Genomic DNA, 19,628 nt, shown 5'->3' with positions numbered 1-19,628 from the left:
AATGCCTTTAAAAAAAAGTCACATGACTGGCATTTGGGCATAAAAAATTAATGATGCAAACACTCTGTTTATTTTTCTTTTATTACAGTTCAATGTTAGACAAAATATCACAGATGACTGATATTATACAAAAACAATAGTACAGAGCAAACCACTAACAATGTTTACAAGCTTCCAAATAAACACTTAGTTAGATAACAAAACTTACAAATCATACTTACATAAAATACCTGATACAGTGCTTCTTTTTATGTACTTTAAATACTACTAGAAGGTCTTCCAACTCACGTTTTACAGTTACATCAGGACGGTTTTTATTATAGACTATTTTGAGACCTTTTATAGTTGATTATGATGTATGGGTTTTGCTCATTGTTGACGGCTGTTAATTTCTGTGTCCTTATGTTTCTTTTGATGCAAGGTTACATACTTCATTTTCTTCAATGATCACAGATGAGGCTTCAAATTCTGATAAGTCTTAAACCATAATATTGTCAAACGTTCTTGAGCTTCTTATGAAACAAATTCAAATCCAATTTAGAAATACATCTTTGAATGAAATTGATAGAGGTAAAACGAAGTATAACTGATCATTTATTTTAATTGAAGCCAAGAAAAGTTGGAAAAACATTTGCCTTGTAGAATGAGTGTTGTATACTTTCAAACTATTGGCAAACAGGATGCAGCCGGCTGCAATGATTAAATATAAATCATCCTGCATGTGTTGTCACCCTAAACATGATCCAAAATGTAATAATCAAAGTATCCAAAATGTGTAGAAGTTTCTGCTAGAACCATAGAAATAGGAATCATACAGTACAACTCAAAACTGACGAGTAAATGGCCAAATATAAATCATCTGGAGAAATTTGTTATTTGATTTTGCCATGTGATTATGGACTTTCCGAATTGGTTCAGTATTTTTGTGATTTTACTTTGTACAGGAAATTTTATGGTCATATTAAATTTGAGAAAAGTTACACTGTATTGCTAAATAGAAACTAGATAATGCCTAACAGATCAGAAAGATACTCAAACATTACAAGTCATCATTGTTTAAAAGTTGCTGACTTATATGAAGTAGCTTTTATCAGCACTACCTGCTAAAATTATTAATGAAATATTTGATGAAGGAATGAAGGAATAGGTAGACACACAGACAAATCTAATATACTTTGTTTTTAAATAACTCATTCTAATATATTATTCACAAGTATCAATATAACGAAATCAAACCATAACAAAATTATGTATACTTGATATGATTTTAGAAAAATGTTCTAAGATGAGATCAAAGTTAAAACATATTTTCTGGCTTCAAACTAAAAAGGCTAAAAAAATAATTATAAACATGCAAGACATTTACAGGTTAATTTTGATATATTATTTTGAATATAAAGACTAGGTAGGACTGCCTGATTACCAATTGATTAATATCTTAACATCCAGTGGCAAATATTTCATGGACTAGAATTTGGTTTTTCTAAATAATAAAAAAAATTGTCACTTAAGGTGGTACTCAACACCTTCACTTAAATTAATTTGACTCGTATTTACTTTGACCCTTAAACAAAAATATAAAAATTTCAAAAAATTTGAACCAACCAATTGATCAGAAAAAATACACTGGTTATATAGCAATTTACAAACACCAATTTTGATCATTGAGAAGCTTAATATCCCTTTTACAACACAACGTAATTAAAACGTTTAACTAGCTTTACAGAGTTATCTCCCTGTAGTGTTATGTACCACCTTAATTACGAATATCATCAATATCTGGTAAAATTATAGCTCTGCCTTTTTAAGACTTGTGATGTAATGTATACACCGGTAATTTTATTACAATGGTCAATTAAAAAACTTGCACACATACACATGTTATCCCAGATATACATTAATGCTGAACATAATCTTTACATATATGAATCGTTCCTTAACTAAATGTATCCTCGATGATCTGTATACTTTCTTGTCTATGTACTTCACCAATACCTGTAGCAGGAGAACCTAAATGATCTCTTCCTACATATCGTAACTACAATAAAATAAAAAAAAAATTACTATCATACCGTAACTACAATATAATAAAAATAATTTTAGCATAATAAGTCCAGTGTATATAAGAGACATAACTAAAGGCTCTTAAGAGCCTGTGTCGTTCACCTTGGTCTATGTGCATATTAAACAAAGGACACAGATGGATTCATGACAAAATTGTGTTTTGGTGATGGTGATGTGTTTTTTGTAGATCTTTCTTTACTGAACATTCTTGCTACTTAAAATTTTCTCTATCTATAATTTTGGTCATGTTGACTTATTTGTAGATCTTATTTTACTAAACATTATTGCTGTTTACAATTTATCTCTATCTATAATAGTATTCAAAGTAATAACCAATAACGGCAAAATTTCTTTAAAAATTACCAATTGGGGGCAGCAACCCAACAACCAGTTGTCCAATTCATCTGAAAATTTCACAACAGATAGATTTTGACTAGATAAACAATTTAAACCCTCGACAGATTTGCTTTAAATGCTTTGGTTTCAGATTTGTAAGCCAAATTCTATATTTTTTCCCCTGTGTTCTATTTTTAGCCACGGTGGCCATCTTGGTTGGTTGGCTGGGTCACCGCACAGATTTTTAAAACACAATACCCTAATAAAGATTGTGGCTAAGTTTGGTTAAATTTTGCCCAGTAGTTTCAGAGTAGAAGATTTCGTAAAAGATTACAAAAGTCTACGAAAAATTGGTAAAAAATTACTATAAAGGGCAATAACTCCTTAAGGGGTCAACTGACAATTTTGGTCATATTGACTTATTTGTAGATCTTACTTTGCTGAACATTATTGCTGTTTACAGTTTATCTCTATATATAATAATATTCAAGATAAAAACCAAAAACGGCAAAATTTCCTTAACATTACCAATTGGTCCGAGAACACAATTATTTCTTAGTGCATTTCTTTTAAAACATAAATGAAAATAAAAAAAATCCCACCTGCGCTTTCTCAAAGAAACTTTTACAGTGTGTTGTACTACTTTTGGGACAAATTATATCAAAATTATAGAAAACTTCATCGGCTCTAACTCAAAATATGGACAATTTTGTGTTTAGGGCGTCTTGAAATCTTTTGACAGCTTCCGAAGTGCTAATTTTCAACCTTTTTTAGCTGGACCAAATCACTACTTTCCTTTAAAATTCTGAACCCAAATTTTTTTACAGTGTAATTTCATCCCCCTACTTGCAATTTGAGGCATTAAACATGGAGAAATAAATTTGGAAGGGGTATAAAAATTAATGGCAAGTAACCCACTGTCAACACTAGGGACTATATACGTGAACAACGAAAAGCAAGGGACGACAATTGTGGTCTCGGACCAATTCAGGGGCAGCAACCGAACAACCAGTTGTCCGATTCATCTGAAAATTTCAGGGCACATAGATCTTGACTTGATAAACAACTTTATCCATATCAGATTTGCTCTTAATGCTTTGGTTTCAGAGTTAAAAGCCAATATCTAAATTTTACCCCTATGTACTATTTTTAGCCATGGTGGCCATCTTGGTTGGTTGGATGGGTCACAGGACACATATTTTAAACTAGATACCCCAATGATGATTGTGGCCAAGTTTTGTTAAATTTTACCTAATAGTTTCAGATAAGAAGATTTTTGTAAAAGTTAACGACAATGGACGACGACGACGACGGATGACAACGACAGACGCCAGACAACGACGACAGACACTGGACGCCAAGTGATGAGAAAAGCTCACTTGGCGTGAGCTCAAAATAGGGTCAAACCGGAAAGTGATTTTTTGAGTCTGTATTCATTTTCCACACATTTTTCTCTAGTCATCTTTTAGTGATCAAAATTCATTCTTCTTAATATTTTAGTACCCCATTAAGACCATTATTCTCTAATTACTTTTCTGGCCCATTTTGTTTATATTTTTTTCTTCTGTTTTGCAAAGGATCATTCATGCCACCAGCTGATGATAAGTAATATGTAAACAAAAACTGAAATCATCACTTTGAATAAATAACGTTCAACATGCAAATTTAATTTTTTAGCACTATATTTTTGTCATTTATTTATTTCTGGAATAAAATCAATTGTTCTATTCAGTTGAAGGAAGTCTTTTTTTTATAAACAACATACAGTAGAAAAAGATAAATTTTAAAACATACCTGGCATCCAACTAAATTATTAAACCTTGGAGAGACAAATGTCCATGCTCCCATATTCCTGTGTTCTTCCTGACTCCAAAGGAAATCTGAAATACAACAATGAATATCCTGGTTAAAAAGAATTCTTGCTTGAAATACTGTGAAATATTCGTCTAACTGTTAGCTGGTTATAATGTAACCTTATGTGCTGCTGTAGTGTAAATCAACCATCGATCAATCAATCTAACAGTAGGTGTCATAATACTCAATTTGAGTTTAGAAATGGCATGTATTGGTTGGTGTTTTGTGTTTGATGACCGACATAGATAGTATATCTTCATACATTGTATCGCTATTTGTTCGCCATTACTGGACATCGAAAAGGTTCCCATAAAATTTTAAAGTCATAATACCAAATATCTGATGCCACAATGGAAAAGTGATTGTTGTATGGTGTCAATAGTTCAAACGGAACATATTCTCAGGTTAACCAGGACAGATTTCCAGATGGGAATGAGGTGTATTGAATTATCTTAAGTGTTTCATTTGATGCTAATTACTGTTTAAAAAGGCTCTGAGGGAGAACTTTGTAAGGTAATCAAATTGACATCTTGAATCTGTTTGATTATAAAAAATTTTGAATACTTTTTTCTACTACCTTCTTTTAACATTATGCAAATTAAAAAATAATCATTGCTGTATAAATTGAAATAATTAAAACATACCTGTAGCATTAGGATATTTGGTTACTTCTTGTTGAATTTCCCCTACTGGGAATGGACATAGACTCTACAATGAAAAGTTAGTTATCTTTTTAGTAAGTGGTGAGAATAATCTTTTTCAAATATATCAAAGACATAACATTATGTGTCAATACAATGAAGGACACCATGGCACACTACCTCTTTTTATATGTGTAAAGGTTCAATTACTGGAAAATCAGGGTCAAAATCATTTCTAGTGTATGAAAATTGAAATATGAAAATGTGGATTGAATACAAAATACATGTTTTAATGGATTTTTTTCAAATAAAATTGAGAATGGAAATGGGGAATGTGCCAAAGAGACAACAACCCAACCATAGAGCACACAACAGCAGAAGGTCACCAGCAGGTCTTCTATGCAACAAGAAATTCCCGCATTTGTAGGCGTCTTTCAGCTGGCCCCTAAACAAATACATACTAGTTCAGTGATGATGAACGCCATACTAAACTCCAAATTGTACACAAGAAACTAAAAGTTAAAATGATACAAGACTAACAAAAGCCAGAGGCTTCAAACCACATAATTAAAAAATAAAGTTCTCAAAAAATGGAATCATAATTTTCAGTCTGCATAACCCAAACTTTTTTGCCAATTGTGTCTGTTTGTTTTGTTCCCACAAAGACCCACATCATTGTCAATGTAATGATATTTTCTGCTAATTTCATACAAGTGAGAGGTTTCGCTAGCTATGAAAACCAGGTTTAATCAACTATTTTCTACTTAAAATAATGCCTGTACCAAGTCAGGAATATGACAATTTTTGTCCATTTTTTTGATGTGTTTGAGCTTTTTATTTTGCCATTTGATCAGGGAATTTCCATTTTGAATTTCTTTGATTTTATTTTTTAAAAGTACCTCTATTCTAACAAGTGCTACATCTTCTAACTTCCTTGAATCCCTCTCCTTATCCAATGTATAGAAATGTTTTCCGCTACAGAAAATGATCTTTTTGACCTTGTCACCTTTGACTTTCTTATCACCAATCACTGGTAAGAATGTCTTTCCAGGTAACATATCGTCTAAGGTAGAGGTTGCTGCAGGTAAACGTAAGATTGTTTTAGGAGCTACCACCACCAATGGTTTTCTGAAGTTCCGAACCACCTGACGTCTGAGAAGATGGAAGTATTGAGCTGGAGTTGTAGCATTGACAACCTGAAGGTTGACATTGTCTCCATCTACTTTGTGTTCACTACTGTCTGTTGCCTGGAAATAAGTGTTTAAAATTTAAAACAGGACAAAAAGAAGTCACTGAACTCAAAATCTCAATCTTAGATTAATATGTAAGGCTTTGCTACACAACTTTAAACTGTACATTTCTTTTTAAAATTAATGGAAAAATTACTTGGTAAAAACATATTTTTTTATAACTTTCAAATTTTCTTTACAAAAATTCAGATGTCCCAAATTCTCTTGAAAATAAACCTTGACCTTTGACATAAATGAACTTGCCCTTATGAAATATCCTGTAGAAACCTATCAATTCTACCTGGTGAGTGTTCAGGTAGTGCTCCATCTATGTAATTTGTTCGTAACATCATCAAGTAACTCTGAAATAACGTTTAACAAACCTTGACCTTTGACATACATGACCTTGATCTTATGACATTACTTTTAAAAAACAAACAATTTTACATAATAAGCATTCAGGTTCTATTTCATCCATGCCATGTGGTAATAACATCAATAACTTGCTTTGTAATATCCATTTAGAAAACCTTGACCATTGACATAAATGAACATGACCTTATGATATAATCTGTAAAAACCTTTCAATTTTACTTGGTGAGTGTTTATGTCATGCTCCATCCTTACCATGAGGTAATAACATCACTAAGTGGCTCTGTATTTTACAAGCATTGACCTTTGACATAAATCACCTTGATCTTATGATATTACCTGTAGAAACCGTTAAATTTTACAGAATGAGTGTTCAGGTCCTGCTCCATCCATACCATGTGGTAGTTACATCACGAACTCACTCTGTAATAACCATTTTACATACCTTGACCTTTGACATAAATGACCTTGATCATTTTATATAAACTGTATAAAACCTTTCAACTTTACATGAGGAGTTTTTATGTCCTGCTCTATCTATGCCATGTAGTAGTAACATCAGTAAGTCACTTTGAAATAACCATTTTACATACCTCGACCTTTGACATAAATGACCCTGACCTTTTGACATTACCTGTAAAAACCTTTCAATTTTACATGATGAGTGTTCAGGCCCTGCTCCATCCATACCATGAGGTAATAACATCACTAAATCACTCTGTAATAACCATTTTACTGAAATCAGATAATTAATTTCAATGAGTTTAATGAGTTTGACTTCCAGTGACCCTTTTTTTTATAACTTCTTACAACAGGTATTTAATATATAGGTTAGAAATAAACTCATCATATATATCAGGCTTAAAATTGTGTATGCCAGACAAATTTTTGTCTACATAAAACTGATCAGTGACGCTCTAAACAGAAAAGTTAAAAGACAAAATAAAGTACAATGTTGAGAACATTGAGGACACAAAATTCTTTAAGATTTCGCCTATCAATACAGCTAAGGTTATCTATTCCTTGGGAAGAAATTTTTTAAGATTTCAAAATAAATAAAGTTTTGTAAACAGTTAGTATTTTTATAGTGTGAACACTTTTACCAAACAATAATTTCTCTAATGATGAACTATAGTTTGTTTTATAAAGAGATTGAATCTGTAGTGGCTCATGAAAAAAATGAATTTGAGTTTTTAATTTGACCTACTTTTCCTATAATATAAAAAAGATTCTATTTCTGCAACAAATTGTGTCACAATATTTCTCCACTCCAGACAGTTTAAATAATTAAAATTTAATGGTTGAGAGTTGAGAAATATCGTAATACACAAGTTATAGTGGTGGAATCTGTTTATCTAATGATTTATTATTCTTTTCAAAGATAGTAGAAACTTTTGTTCTTAGATGTGAGGTCATCAGACATGGTTGCCTTTTTTCATGACATCACAACAGGATATTTCAGAAGAAAATTAAACATCATAGCTAAGTTTCGACTAATCAATTGCTGAGAACATTTCTCACACTGCTCAGGAAATGTAAACATAGCACAAAAATTAGAGAAATAACAATTATCAACCTCTAAAAAACAACATTTAATTTTGATATACATACACTCTCCACTAGCTATATATGTGTCTATCATAATCTGTGCTCCATTGAAGAAGTCTCCAAACTGTGCTTCCCATATAACTAAACTTTTAGGGTCATCTATACTCATACCATACTCAAATCCTAACACGGCTTCTTCAGACAGAGAACTATTAGCTAACTGAAAATAAATAAAGTAAGATTGTTAGGGTCATCTATACTCATACCATACTCAAATCCTAACACGGCTTCTTCAGACAGGGAGCTATTGGCCAACTGCAAATAAATAAAGTAAGATTGTTAGGGTGCACCTAATACTCTTACCATATGGAAGTTGAAAACTTTAACTACAAGTGTAAAAATTGAAAGAAAACTGAACAGCAAAAATTTGTAACCTTCAAGTAAATATGTATGAAGCAAGAATTTCTCAAGTTAAATTTGAAAAAAAATATACTGTACATTGTTTGGAAATAGACACTTGCATAATATATATCACAATATTTTGATCTTAAACAACTTCTTATTGAAACCATTCTAAATTGGAATATGTCAAACCCAGTTATCTATATATAGTTTGCTATAAATAAACAATACCAGGTAAGTGTACCAGTTATTAGACATTTTACTTCCCTGTAGACATTCCTTTTCCAGAGCACCATTAATCAAAATATTTAGGGGTAAGAATGTGTTTTTGAGTTTATTGGTATAAAATGATGAGACAGCAATCCAACAAAACAAAAAAAAAAAGACATCTGAAAAACAACATATAAAGGATCTTCAACCACAGAAAGCTTATTTTGATCATTTTCAATTTTACTGTTCATGACTATAAAATTATGGCACTTTGATTTCTATAACAATGGCAACACTCACTTTATATAAAAGACTGTTTTTCTGTCATTTTGACAGCCTCCTGTTATTACATTTGTAAAGCCATTGTTAAAGCAAAAGACGTACCACTTTCGAGTTCATCCGTTACCGGAAAAAAACTCATCAATTATACATGCCTTTATGACGTCATTTACCAGATAGAGGGGATGGGATCACCTATATCCCTGCACTATCAACGTTCATCAAGCGTCTTAGTGATCGTCATTGTGCAGGATAAACTAGAAATAATATTTGTTCTGCAGGTTCTTAATCACAATTCCCTAATGACAGCAGAGCTGAAAGACAATTTTGAGAATTCAAGTTGCCGAATAATTCGTACAATATAGCTTTTTAGTTTTCCAACCACTCTCAACAATAGAACGGAATTGACAACGCCCCTAAACGCACGAATGATGTTCACCAAAACCAAACCTTTTGACTGAAATGCATGGAACTCGAAAGTTGTCTATTTAGGAGCATAACTCCTAAACATAAACCCCTCTGGTAGCAATAATGCTTAAAATGACTGCCAAAAAAACTAGAGACTCTAAAGAGCCTGTGTTGCTCACCTTGGTCTATGTGAATATTAAACAAAGGAAGCAGATGGATTCATGACAAAATTGTGTTTTGGTGATGGTGATGTGTTTGTACATCTTACTTTACTGAACATTCTTGCTGCTTACAATTATCTCTATTTATAATGAACTTGGCCCAGTAGTTTCAGTGGAAAATGTTAGTAAAAATTTACAAATTTTATGAAAATTGTTAAAAATTGACTATAAAGGACAATAACTCCTTATGGGGTCAATTGACCATTTCAGTCATGTTGACTTATATATTTGTAAATCTTACTTTGCTGAACATTATTGCTGTTGACAGTTTATCTCTATCTATAATAATATTCAAGATAATAACCAAAAACAGCAAAATTTCCTTATGCCCGCGTCACACTGTCCCGATTTTTACGCCGATTGCAACACGATTATGGAAATTTTCAAAATCGGGACTGATCGTATCCAGATCGGGCTATTCGTAGTGCCATCTTTAACCATCTTTAACCATCGGCCACTTTTTCTAGCCTTCGGGGACAACTTCGGGAAGGGTTCTAAATTTTTTAACATGTTAAAAAATCCCCGAAGTTGCGTCCGATGTTGAGGGTTCGTATTGAGTTCGTATCACCATCCTCACCATCGTAATGTCACCGAGAATGCATCTTTGAACATCGTATTGCATTCGTGTTTCCATCGTTTCCATCGGGCAGTTTTGACATGACGATGTCTACACGAATGAATCACGAAGCTACCCGAAGGTCTTACGATGGCAACACGACTTCGTGAAGACCTCTTAATCCCGTCGTGTTGGCATCGAATAAAAGTACGAAGGCGACAAGATGGAACTACGACGGCAATAAATCAGCTAAATGTAATTAAGTTAATTTTTGCGCTAAAATACATTTAAAGTGCCATGCGCGATATGCACTGGTCTGTCTAATACGACAGTTAAGAAAGACGTTTACAAAACATGGGGCTCATGAATATCATATGATTCTATGAGAACAAGAAAGGCGACAGCGTTGTTTCTATTAATTCAAATGGAACAAGAAGAGCAGCTATTACAAGCTCAGGATTTACTTTTACAAGTAAAATATTATTTTTTGTCAATTTTTCATATCAAGTAACATAATGAAAATCATAAACGCGCCTCGTACACCAACACTGCAGGTACACGTATAAAGGGAAACCAACTTTTTCTTCATTATCTTAACTTATGCCCAATTTGGATTTAGAGTTAATCATAGAACTGCAGACAGTGTATTTATCCTTAAAACTTTGATTAATAAATATATTCATAAAAATAAAAGAAAACTTTTTGTCTGTTTTGTAGATCTTAAAAAGGCTTTTGATTCCCTTTGGAGAATTGGAATGCTTTATAAATTAGCTAAAATGGGTGTAGGGAAACATATTTTTGAAATAATAAAACAACAGTTTATTCATACTGAAGCATCTTTAAAATATAATGATAAACATTCTAGATTCTTTCCCATTGACCGAGGAGTAAAACAAGGGGACAGTATTAGTCCCACACTCTTCAATTTATTTATTAATGATATAGTTGAAAATTTTGACCATAAAGGTTCAACACCCTTGAGAATATTAAATTCTGATATAGGAAGTCTTTTGTTTGCTGATGACCTTATAATTTTATCGGAAAGTAAAGAAGGTCTTCAAAATAGCCTAAATAACTTATCAAATTACTGTGAAAAATGGCAATTATGTCTAAATACTAAAAAAACAAAAACAATGATCATTGAACAAAGAACTACAAAACTGGAACCATACATTGTAAGGTTCAATAATGAAAAAAATGATAACGTTACAGAATATAAATTTCTGGGCACTCTGATAAAAAATAACGGAAATTTAAATGCAAGTTTAACAGATTTAGCCAAAAAAGCTAGGAAAGCTCTGTTTTCATTAAAAAAACATGCAGCCTTTTGGGGAAATTTCCCTGTTAATGTATCCTGTAATCTTTTTGATTCTCTTATAAAACCAATTTTAACATATAATGCTGAAATATCATACATGGATACATATCAATCTTATTATAGAGCAAAAGGCAGATTAAAATCTCAAAACAAAGATATAGATAATTTCCAATATTTGGATAAGACTCCCTTTGAAAAGGTTCATGTTAATTTCTGTAAATATATTCTAGGTACTAAAAAAACATCTGCTAATTTAGGCGTTAAAGCTGAACTTGGTAGACAACCAATAGAAAAATATATAAAAACACAAGCAATTCTTTATTGGGCTAGATTAAATACTGAAAACATAAACCCGTTACTAAAAGAAAGTTATACATTAAGTAAACACCTTGATTCAAAAGGAGTTTATACTTGGTTCACTTTTATAAAAGACTCAACACAAGAAATGAATATTGATACACAAAAAGTAATGTCCTGTCAAAACATGGAACAAGTTAACAAATTAAAGACTTGGATTAAGAATACTACAAGTAAATTTTATACAGAACTACTGGAAAATAAAATAAATAGTTTGAACGAAAATAACAAACTTTTTCTTTACAAAAATATTAAAGTCAAACAAGACCAAGAATTTTATCTTAAATATCAAAATTTTGAAACTAGACGTTTATTTACAAAAATCAGAATTAGTGACCATAATTTGCTCATTGAAAAGGGCAGATATCTAAAAATACCTCGAGACAATAGAACATGTCCAACTTGTAAAACCTTAGAAGATGAAAATCACTTTCTCCTCCACTGTCAAATTAATAACGTTTTACGTATAAAACTTTTTAATGACATGGCAATAGATAATCCTATGTTTCCAAATCTATCTGATACACAAAAACTAGTAATTCTACTAAATCCTTCTAATATAAACCAAGTGAAAAAAACAGGTTCATTTATAAAACAGTCTTTAGAGCTGAGGACAGGGGACTCTTAGTTAGTTTTACTTGTATATATATAGATATGTGTGTGTTCAACTCAGTTATTTTATTGTTGTTGTTACTTTTGTTTATGTCACAAGTATAATGTTACTTATATGACAAATAAAGATTATATTATCCTGATTTTTTATATGTATCGTCTAAGTTGTTGTCACACGAATGTTTACTCCATTACCATTTTGTTTTCTATATGCCATATTTTGCCGCATTTGTTGCTTTCCCCATATCTTTCCTTTTGTCTATATTATTATGATATTCTCCTGGAAAGAGCTCTTTTTGAATAAAAGGGACCAACGAACCCATTACCTTACCTTTAAGATAGATCAGTAAACATGGGCATAATTATGGGTGATTATTCAGACTAGTGCACACATTTTACAGTTCAAACAAGGCAATGCCGAGCTTGGCATCCCCTCGTATGTAACATATTGGGGACAAATATGGACACTATATATGTATTTGACACATGCAGAAAATGGTAAATTGAATATGCATATTTGATACATAAACCATTTTTTTAGAAATCAAACATAACATTCAGTAACTGGAAATACCTTTAATATTGTCTTTAGAACCAGCAGGTAAAAAAATGAGCAACCAATTTCCGGTGTATTATGCTATTTCAATGAGAAAAAACAAGTCCATCTGCATGACCTTGACCTTTGGCCTTGAACGTAAAAAATGTCAGATCATTACAAGGAGGAACAATATACCAAATGTGGTTAAAATCTCTTGAAGCATATTGGTTTTAGAGTGTCCACAAGGGTGATATTGCCTTGTATTACAACTGCCACTGTGACCTTGACCTTTGAACTTTAATGTCAATAGCGCTTAAGATATTCTCCTTCTCCCTGATTCTGCTGGCATTATATTCAGAGACTCAGAGTCAAGTTTTACCCTTCAAACCCACGGTCTTCCGTCTTATGATTAAACCAGAAAGTAAATGTACAATATAATATATATTTAATATCGATCAAACAATTTAAAACGCGTGATCCCTTCGGCATATAATTTTTGAAATACTTTAGGCTTTTCTACCTCAGGCATAGATTACCTTAGCTGGATTTGGCCAAACTTTTAGGAATTTTGGTCCTCAATGCCCTTCAACTTTATTTGACCATTTATCTTTTTTTGGATTCGAGCGTCACTGATGAGTCTTTTGTAGACGAAACGCGAGTCTGGCGTATATACAAAATTTAGTCCTGGTATCTATGATGAGTTTATTCAAATGCATCATAAGCTGTACACGACGTCTTTTAGACATCGTATGGTCATCGCGCCATCATCGTAATCCATCGTGTAGCCTTCGTAATCCATCGTGTAGCCTTCGTGATCCATCGTGTAGGCTTCGGCTGAGATATGAAGCTTAAATACCCGTCTTCGGTTAACCTTCGTATGTCCATCTTTTGCTATCGTATATAATTTCGGCACCATCGTGTAGACTTCGTTATTCATCGTACTTGCTTCGGTCACTTTTTTTTTATTTTAACGAGATCGGGACCAACTTCGTACGAACTTACAATTTTCACATTCGGGTGTCCATCGTATATAAAAATCGGGACAGTGTGACGCGGGCATTAAAATTACCAATTCAGGTGCAGCAACCCAACAACGGGTTGTCTGATTCATCTGAAAATTTCAGGGCAGATAGATCTTGACCTGATAAACAATTTTAACCCATGTCAGATTTGCTCTTAATGCTTTGGTTTTTGAGTTATAAGCCAAAAACTGCATTTTACCCCTATGTTCTATTTTTAGCCATGGTGGCCATCTTGGTTGGATGGCCGGGTCACCAGACAATTTTTTTAAAGAAGATACCCCAAAGCTGATTGTGGCCAAGTTTGGATTATTTGGCCCAGTTGTTTCAGAGGAGAAGATTTTTGTAAAGGATTACTAAGATTTACGAAAAATGGTTAAAAATTGACTATAAAGGGCAATAACTCCTAAAGGGGTCAACTGACCATTTCGGTCATGTTGACTTATTTGTAAATCTTACTTTGCTGAACATTATTGCTGTTTACAGTTTATCTTTATCTATAATAATATTCAAGACAGCAGAATTTCCTTAAAATTACCAATTCAGGGGCAGCAACCCAACAACAGTATGTCCGAATCATCTGAAAATTTCAGGGGGTGATAGATCTTGACCTGATAAACAATTTTACCCCATGTCAGATTTGCTCTAAATGCTTTGGTTTTTGAGTTATAAGCCAAAAACTGCATTTTACCCCTATGTTCTATTTTTAGCCATGGTGGCCATCTTGGTTGGTTGGACGGGTCGCCGGACACATTTTTCAAACTAGATACCCTAATGATGATTGTGGCCAAGTTTGGTTTAATTTGGCCCAGTAGTTTCAGAGGAGAAGATTTTTGTAAAAGTTAACGACGACGGACGACATGGGAAAAGCTCACTTGGCCCTTTGGGCCAGGTGAGCTAAAAATGAGACAACACCTTCAATAATTTTTCTGACTCTGAAACATTTTTAGCTCATCTAGCCCAAAGGGCCAAATGAGCTTTTATCATCACTTGGCATCCGTTGTCCAGCGTCCGGCGATGTCATCCGTCGTCCTCATCCGTCGTCATCGCTAACTAATTTACAAAAATCTTCTCCTCTGAAACTACTGGACCAAATTTAACCAAACTCTGCCACAATCATCATTAGGGTATCTAGTTCAAAAATGTGTCCGATGACCCGGCCAACCAACCAAGATGGCTGCAATAGCTTAAAATAGAACATAGGGGTAAAATGTAAATTTCGGCTTATAACTCTGAAACCAAAGCATTTAGAGCAAATCTGACATGGGGTAAATTGTTTATCAAGTCAAGATCTATCTGCCCTGAAATTTTCAGATGATCAGACAACCAGTTGCTGGGTTGCTGAATTGGTAATTTGAAATGAAATTTTGCAGTTTTTTGTTATTATCTTGAATATACTTATAGAAAGAGATAAACTGTAAACAGCAATAATGTTCATCAAAGTAAGATCTTCAAATAAGTTAACACGACCAAAATTGTAAGTTGACCCATTAAGGAGTTATTGCCATTTACAGTCAATTTTTAACAATTTTAATAAATTTTGTAAATTTTTGTAAATTTCAACAAAACATTTTCCTCTGTAACTAATGAGCCAAGTTCATTATAGATAGAGATAATTGTAAGTAGCAAGAATGTTCAATAAAGTAAGATCTACAAATACATCACCATCACCAAAACGCAATTTTGTCATTAATCCATCTGTGTCTTTTGTTTAATAAGCACATAGACCAAGGTGAACGACACAGGCTCTTTAGAGCCTCTAGTTCTTATATAATTGTCAGATCGACATTTTATAGACAAACTATGTTGGCATCAATTTTTTAAATTTAGTCAAGTTTGTATAAGCCACATCACATTACTGTGCTGCAAACAGTGGCAGAGCCAGGATTTTAAACTGGAGTGGGGCGGAGACTACTGAAGATAAAAACTTGCCACAAGATCGAAATAAAAAAACAAAATTTTTTTTGCCAAAAAAAAGGGAGGGGCAACAACCTTTTTCCCTATTTCTGCCCTATTATTGAGAGATAATTTTTCTTGTTTAATCTGAATGTTTTTGAAGATTTAATGACCTGATACATAAATGTTTAGGTTTAATACCACCATTGATTTCCCCCTACAAGTCTTTGTTAAATTTGCACTTTTCAAAAAATTGTGATTAATTTATCTTAACTTAAAAAAAAGAAACACTTGGCATAGGTAAAGTTTTATCCTGTCCAGTTCTATACTAAAAAAAAATCACATAATGTTTCGTTGCATATAAGAAAATAACCATCACTGGAAGTCAACCAATTAAAGTTTCACTTCTAATTTTACCTATGTACAAGCTTTAGTAACCATATAACCTCAAGTTTCCAAAATATTTTTTAGAAACACCAAGTAAAATAATAATGGTGCTTTCAAACACCCAAGATATATGTTGATGACCCTGAATTGTTTTGCTACAATCATATGTAAGATTAGTTTCCTACAACTGTCAAATTGAAGGGAACATTTTTTCAACTCGTTTTGTAAGCAACCAGATCGTACTATGATTTGGTGGTATTACTCCTTCCGACAAAACTCTTACTTATAACAGTATTTCAAGTAAAATGACTTGTTTGATGTCCATACTTGTACATGTTATTATCTCAATTTTTTTTTAAACAATCATTTTTTGTGTACTCTTAATTTCAGAAATAGAGAGAATATGGCCTCATCAGGTGGAGACAATTGCACTCTATGTAATGATGATGATGGAACATCTACAGAAGCTGTAACATGGTGCACAGAATGTGAGGTGCTCCTATGTGCAGGCTGTGAAAAACATCACACAAAATCAAAAGCATCTAAAGACCATAAAACTATGTCGACTAAAGACTACCATAACTTACCAAAATTCATGCTAGAACTAAGTAGCCAGTGCCGAGACCACAACAAAAAGTTTGAACTCTATTGTTCGTTCCATGCCTGTCCCTGCTGTGTACAGTGTATCACTGATAAACACAAAAAATGTCACGACCTGAAACCCCTGTCAGATATTCTGAAACAAGTAAAATCATCTGCCTCAGTTCAACTTTTTGAAAAAGATTTGAAGAATGTAAAGGAAAACTTAGAGGAGATTATAAAATATTTGAATAGCCGGATGAACACAAGCAATAGTCAGAAAACAAAGGCTGCAGAACAAATTCGATCTATGAGGAAGTCGATAGATGATTTCTTAAACAAATTAGAACAAGAAATTTTTGATGACCTAGAATCAAAGCATTCACAGCTAAAATCTAAGATGAACACTTTACTACAACAACTGAAAACACAAGCCGATCAGATAAGCCAATTGCAAAGTGAGTTTTCAAAAATGACACAATATGCAAATGAGCTACAAATGTATGTTGGTCTGAGAGAAATTGAGAAAACTACATCACAAGCAACAAAATACATAGATGAATTAAAAAGCAGAGATAATTTTGAGGAAAAAAACTTAGAGGTTAACATTTCTCCTGCTCTGCAATCAATTTTACAAGAGGTCAAATTGTTTGGCAATATTAATATCAATACAAGCCAATCAACTCTTCGAATTAAGCCCGGAAGAAAAGATCAAGCACAGAACTTATTTCAAGCTGTTCCTAGACTTGAAGAAATTAAACCAACAATGTTGAGAACTCTGACAATTCCAGAAGATATGAATTCTACAAGAATACCTGTCTGTAGGATATTAACTGATGGTAAATGTCTAATTCTTAATAGATATAGGGATGGTAGAAGTCATGCCCTCCTGCTATTTGGCAATGATGGCATCTTTGAAAGACAAGTAATTACATTCACAGAATATCCTCATGATGCCTGCTATGTCACAAATAATACAGTTGCTGTCGCATTAGGAATAAACAACAAGACAGTGCTGGTGGATTTAAAAAAGAATCAAATTATTCAAACAATTCAACTTTCTCACTATTGTTTTGGAGTAGCAAGTGACGGTAAACTGTTGGTCATCAGCAATGACCAGAAAAGTACTATTGTTATTCTGGATGATATGTCTCAAACAATCTTAGAAGGAGTAGGAGTAAACCATATATCATTATTTGGAGGGAATATCTATGCTACAATTTTCATGGAAAACAACGTCTGCTGCTATAAAAGTACTGGAGAACCTCTGTGGACATTTCAGCATCATGACATTGACGGTCCAGAAGGAATTGCATTAGACAAGCATGGCTTTGTTTATATAGCTTCTTGGGGAAACAACAGTATTGTGGTAGTATCACCAGATGGTAAAACCTGTAAGACAATACTATCAGAGGCTGATGGAATCAATTATCCTGTTCATATAGACATAAACAGAGAAACAGGAATAATGATAGTGTCAAGTAAAGAAGAGAAAACAAGTGCTGAGAAGGATAGGGGGAACCATTACCACACAGCAATTATTTATAAAATCTGAAATGTAAATTTGTAGAGACTTGTATGCAGATGAATTAACTATGCATCAGAAAAGTGTAATACAGATATTTCAATTTAAAGTACAAAATGACTTCTTGTGTTGACAAATAGTGTTATAAAAATGTCATGTTCATATATTCTGATAAAACTAAGTGTAAGGTCATAGGATAAAGACAAAAGAAGAACCAGTTTCTAAAAAATGAAAATAATGTTCTTAAAAAATCATTGAGTGAAAAACTTTTTTAAAAGTATTAAATTAACCCTCATCTTTCATGTACAGGGCATATTAATAACTTATTTTAACCTATTCAACATTAACACTGTATTTACTTTCTAACATTAATTAAATAGTCGAGATGTAATAGATGAACATATTAGTTTACTAAACTAAGGAATTTTTAAATATTGGTTCCAAAAAGTTATCTGTTGAATTCTCCAACTGATTGATCAGTGTTTCCAGTGATTTTGCTAAAAAATAACCTAGTGAGAATTATTAGATTGTATTAAAGGGCTAAAAGACTTATTTCAGATGGTAATCCATATTCAGCATCAGCATCACTGTTTAAATAGCTTGGATGGATGAAACAAAAACAACAACCACCACAAAATAGTGAAACAATAAGAGGCCCTTCAGGAGATTCAACCGTAAATGCACCAGTAAAAGACAACAAACCATCGTGTCAAGATTGTAAGAACAATAAGTGCAAAGCATTCAAAGAAGAGGAGATTCAACAAGTTGTATCATCAGTCAGAGGTAATGGTACATTATATTATAAACTTAAGTTTACCAATAAATCAAGAAACACAGAATGTTATTTTTCATGCAAGGTTCCAGTAAAATTAATACGAGAATTTCATGCACAACGTACAATGAGTGGTAAGAAAAGAAAATGGCCATTACAGCAGAATAAACACAAATTTTTCACAAAACCAGATCCAGCTGTTAATAGTGTAAAATATATTACAACTAAAGTCACAGCCGACATAAGCACTCAAACTGAAACCATCAATGGACAAGATCAAAGAATTGAACATCAACAGTTATTAACCATAAGAATTGTTAACAACCGACCATACTTTTTAATTAAATCTAGAAATACTACAAAATATGAATCAATGACTTCAGCACCAAATACTGCACGACAAGTTTAAAAGATCATAAGGAACGTTTCAAACAAGCTCTTTTACAACAAGACATTCATTATGCTATGGAGAAAAGATTAGGAAAGGAAAATCAATGTGACTGCA

The 19,628-nt window shown here is 32.7% G+C and overlaps 2 protein-coding genes across 2 annotated transcripts in view; one reads left to right on the top strand and one right to left on the bottom strand.

The window, feature by feature from the left end:
• Positions 1–1,771: 1,771 nt before the first annotated feature.
• Positions 1,772–19,628, bottom strand: part of LOC139515772 (2-oxoadipate dehydrogenase complex component E1-like) — a 44,624-nt gene continuing 26,767 nt past the window's right edge. The window contains exons 17-22 of the mRNA XM_071305464.1: positions 8,108–8,264; positions 7,131–7,231; positions 5,795–6,142; positions 4,899–4,962; positions 4,195–4,280; positions 1,772–2,038 (exon numbers count right to left, since the gene is read on the bottom strand). Of these exons, the coding sequence (XP_071161565.1) occupies positions 1,937–2,038; positions 4,195–4,280; positions 4,899–4,962; positions 5,795–6,142; positions 7,131–7,231; positions 8,108–8,264 (858 nt within the window). The 3' untranslated portion in view covers positions 1,772–1,936. The remainder of the gene's footprint in view (positions 2,039–4,194; positions 4,281–4,898; positions 4,963–5,794; positions 6,143–7,130; positions 7,232–8,107; positions 8,265–19,628) is intronic.
• LOC139515773 (E3 ubiquitin-protein ligase TRIM71-like) lies at positions 8,674–19,005 on the top strand. The gene is made up of 2 exons (XM_071305465.1): positions 8,674–8,760; positions 16,638–19,005. Exon 2 carries the CDS (start codon positions 16,651–16,653, stop codon positions 18,379–18,381), a length of 1,731 nt encoding a protein of 576 aa, XP_071161566.1. The 5' UTR covers positions 8,674–8,760; positions 16,638–16,650; the 3' UTR covers positions 18,382–19,005.

The sequence above is a fragment of the Mytilus edulis genome, chromosome 3 (genome assembly GCF_963676685.1).
Source record: "Mytilus edulis chromosome 3, xbMytEdul2.2, whole genome shotgun sequence".
Taxonomy (NCBI): Eukaryota; Metazoa; Mollusca; class Bivalvia; order Mytilida; family Mytilidae; genus Mytilus; species Mytilus edulis.
The sequence above is the reverse complement of the archived record's forward strand: the minus strand, read 5'-3'. Positions and strand labels throughout refer to the sequence as shown.

Bases quoted from the DNA above. Each gene is read 5' to 3' on its own strand.
- LOC139515773 (XM_071305465.1), top strand. From the start codon at position 16,651: ATGGCCTCATCAGGTGGAGACAATTGCACTCTATGTAATGATGATGAT.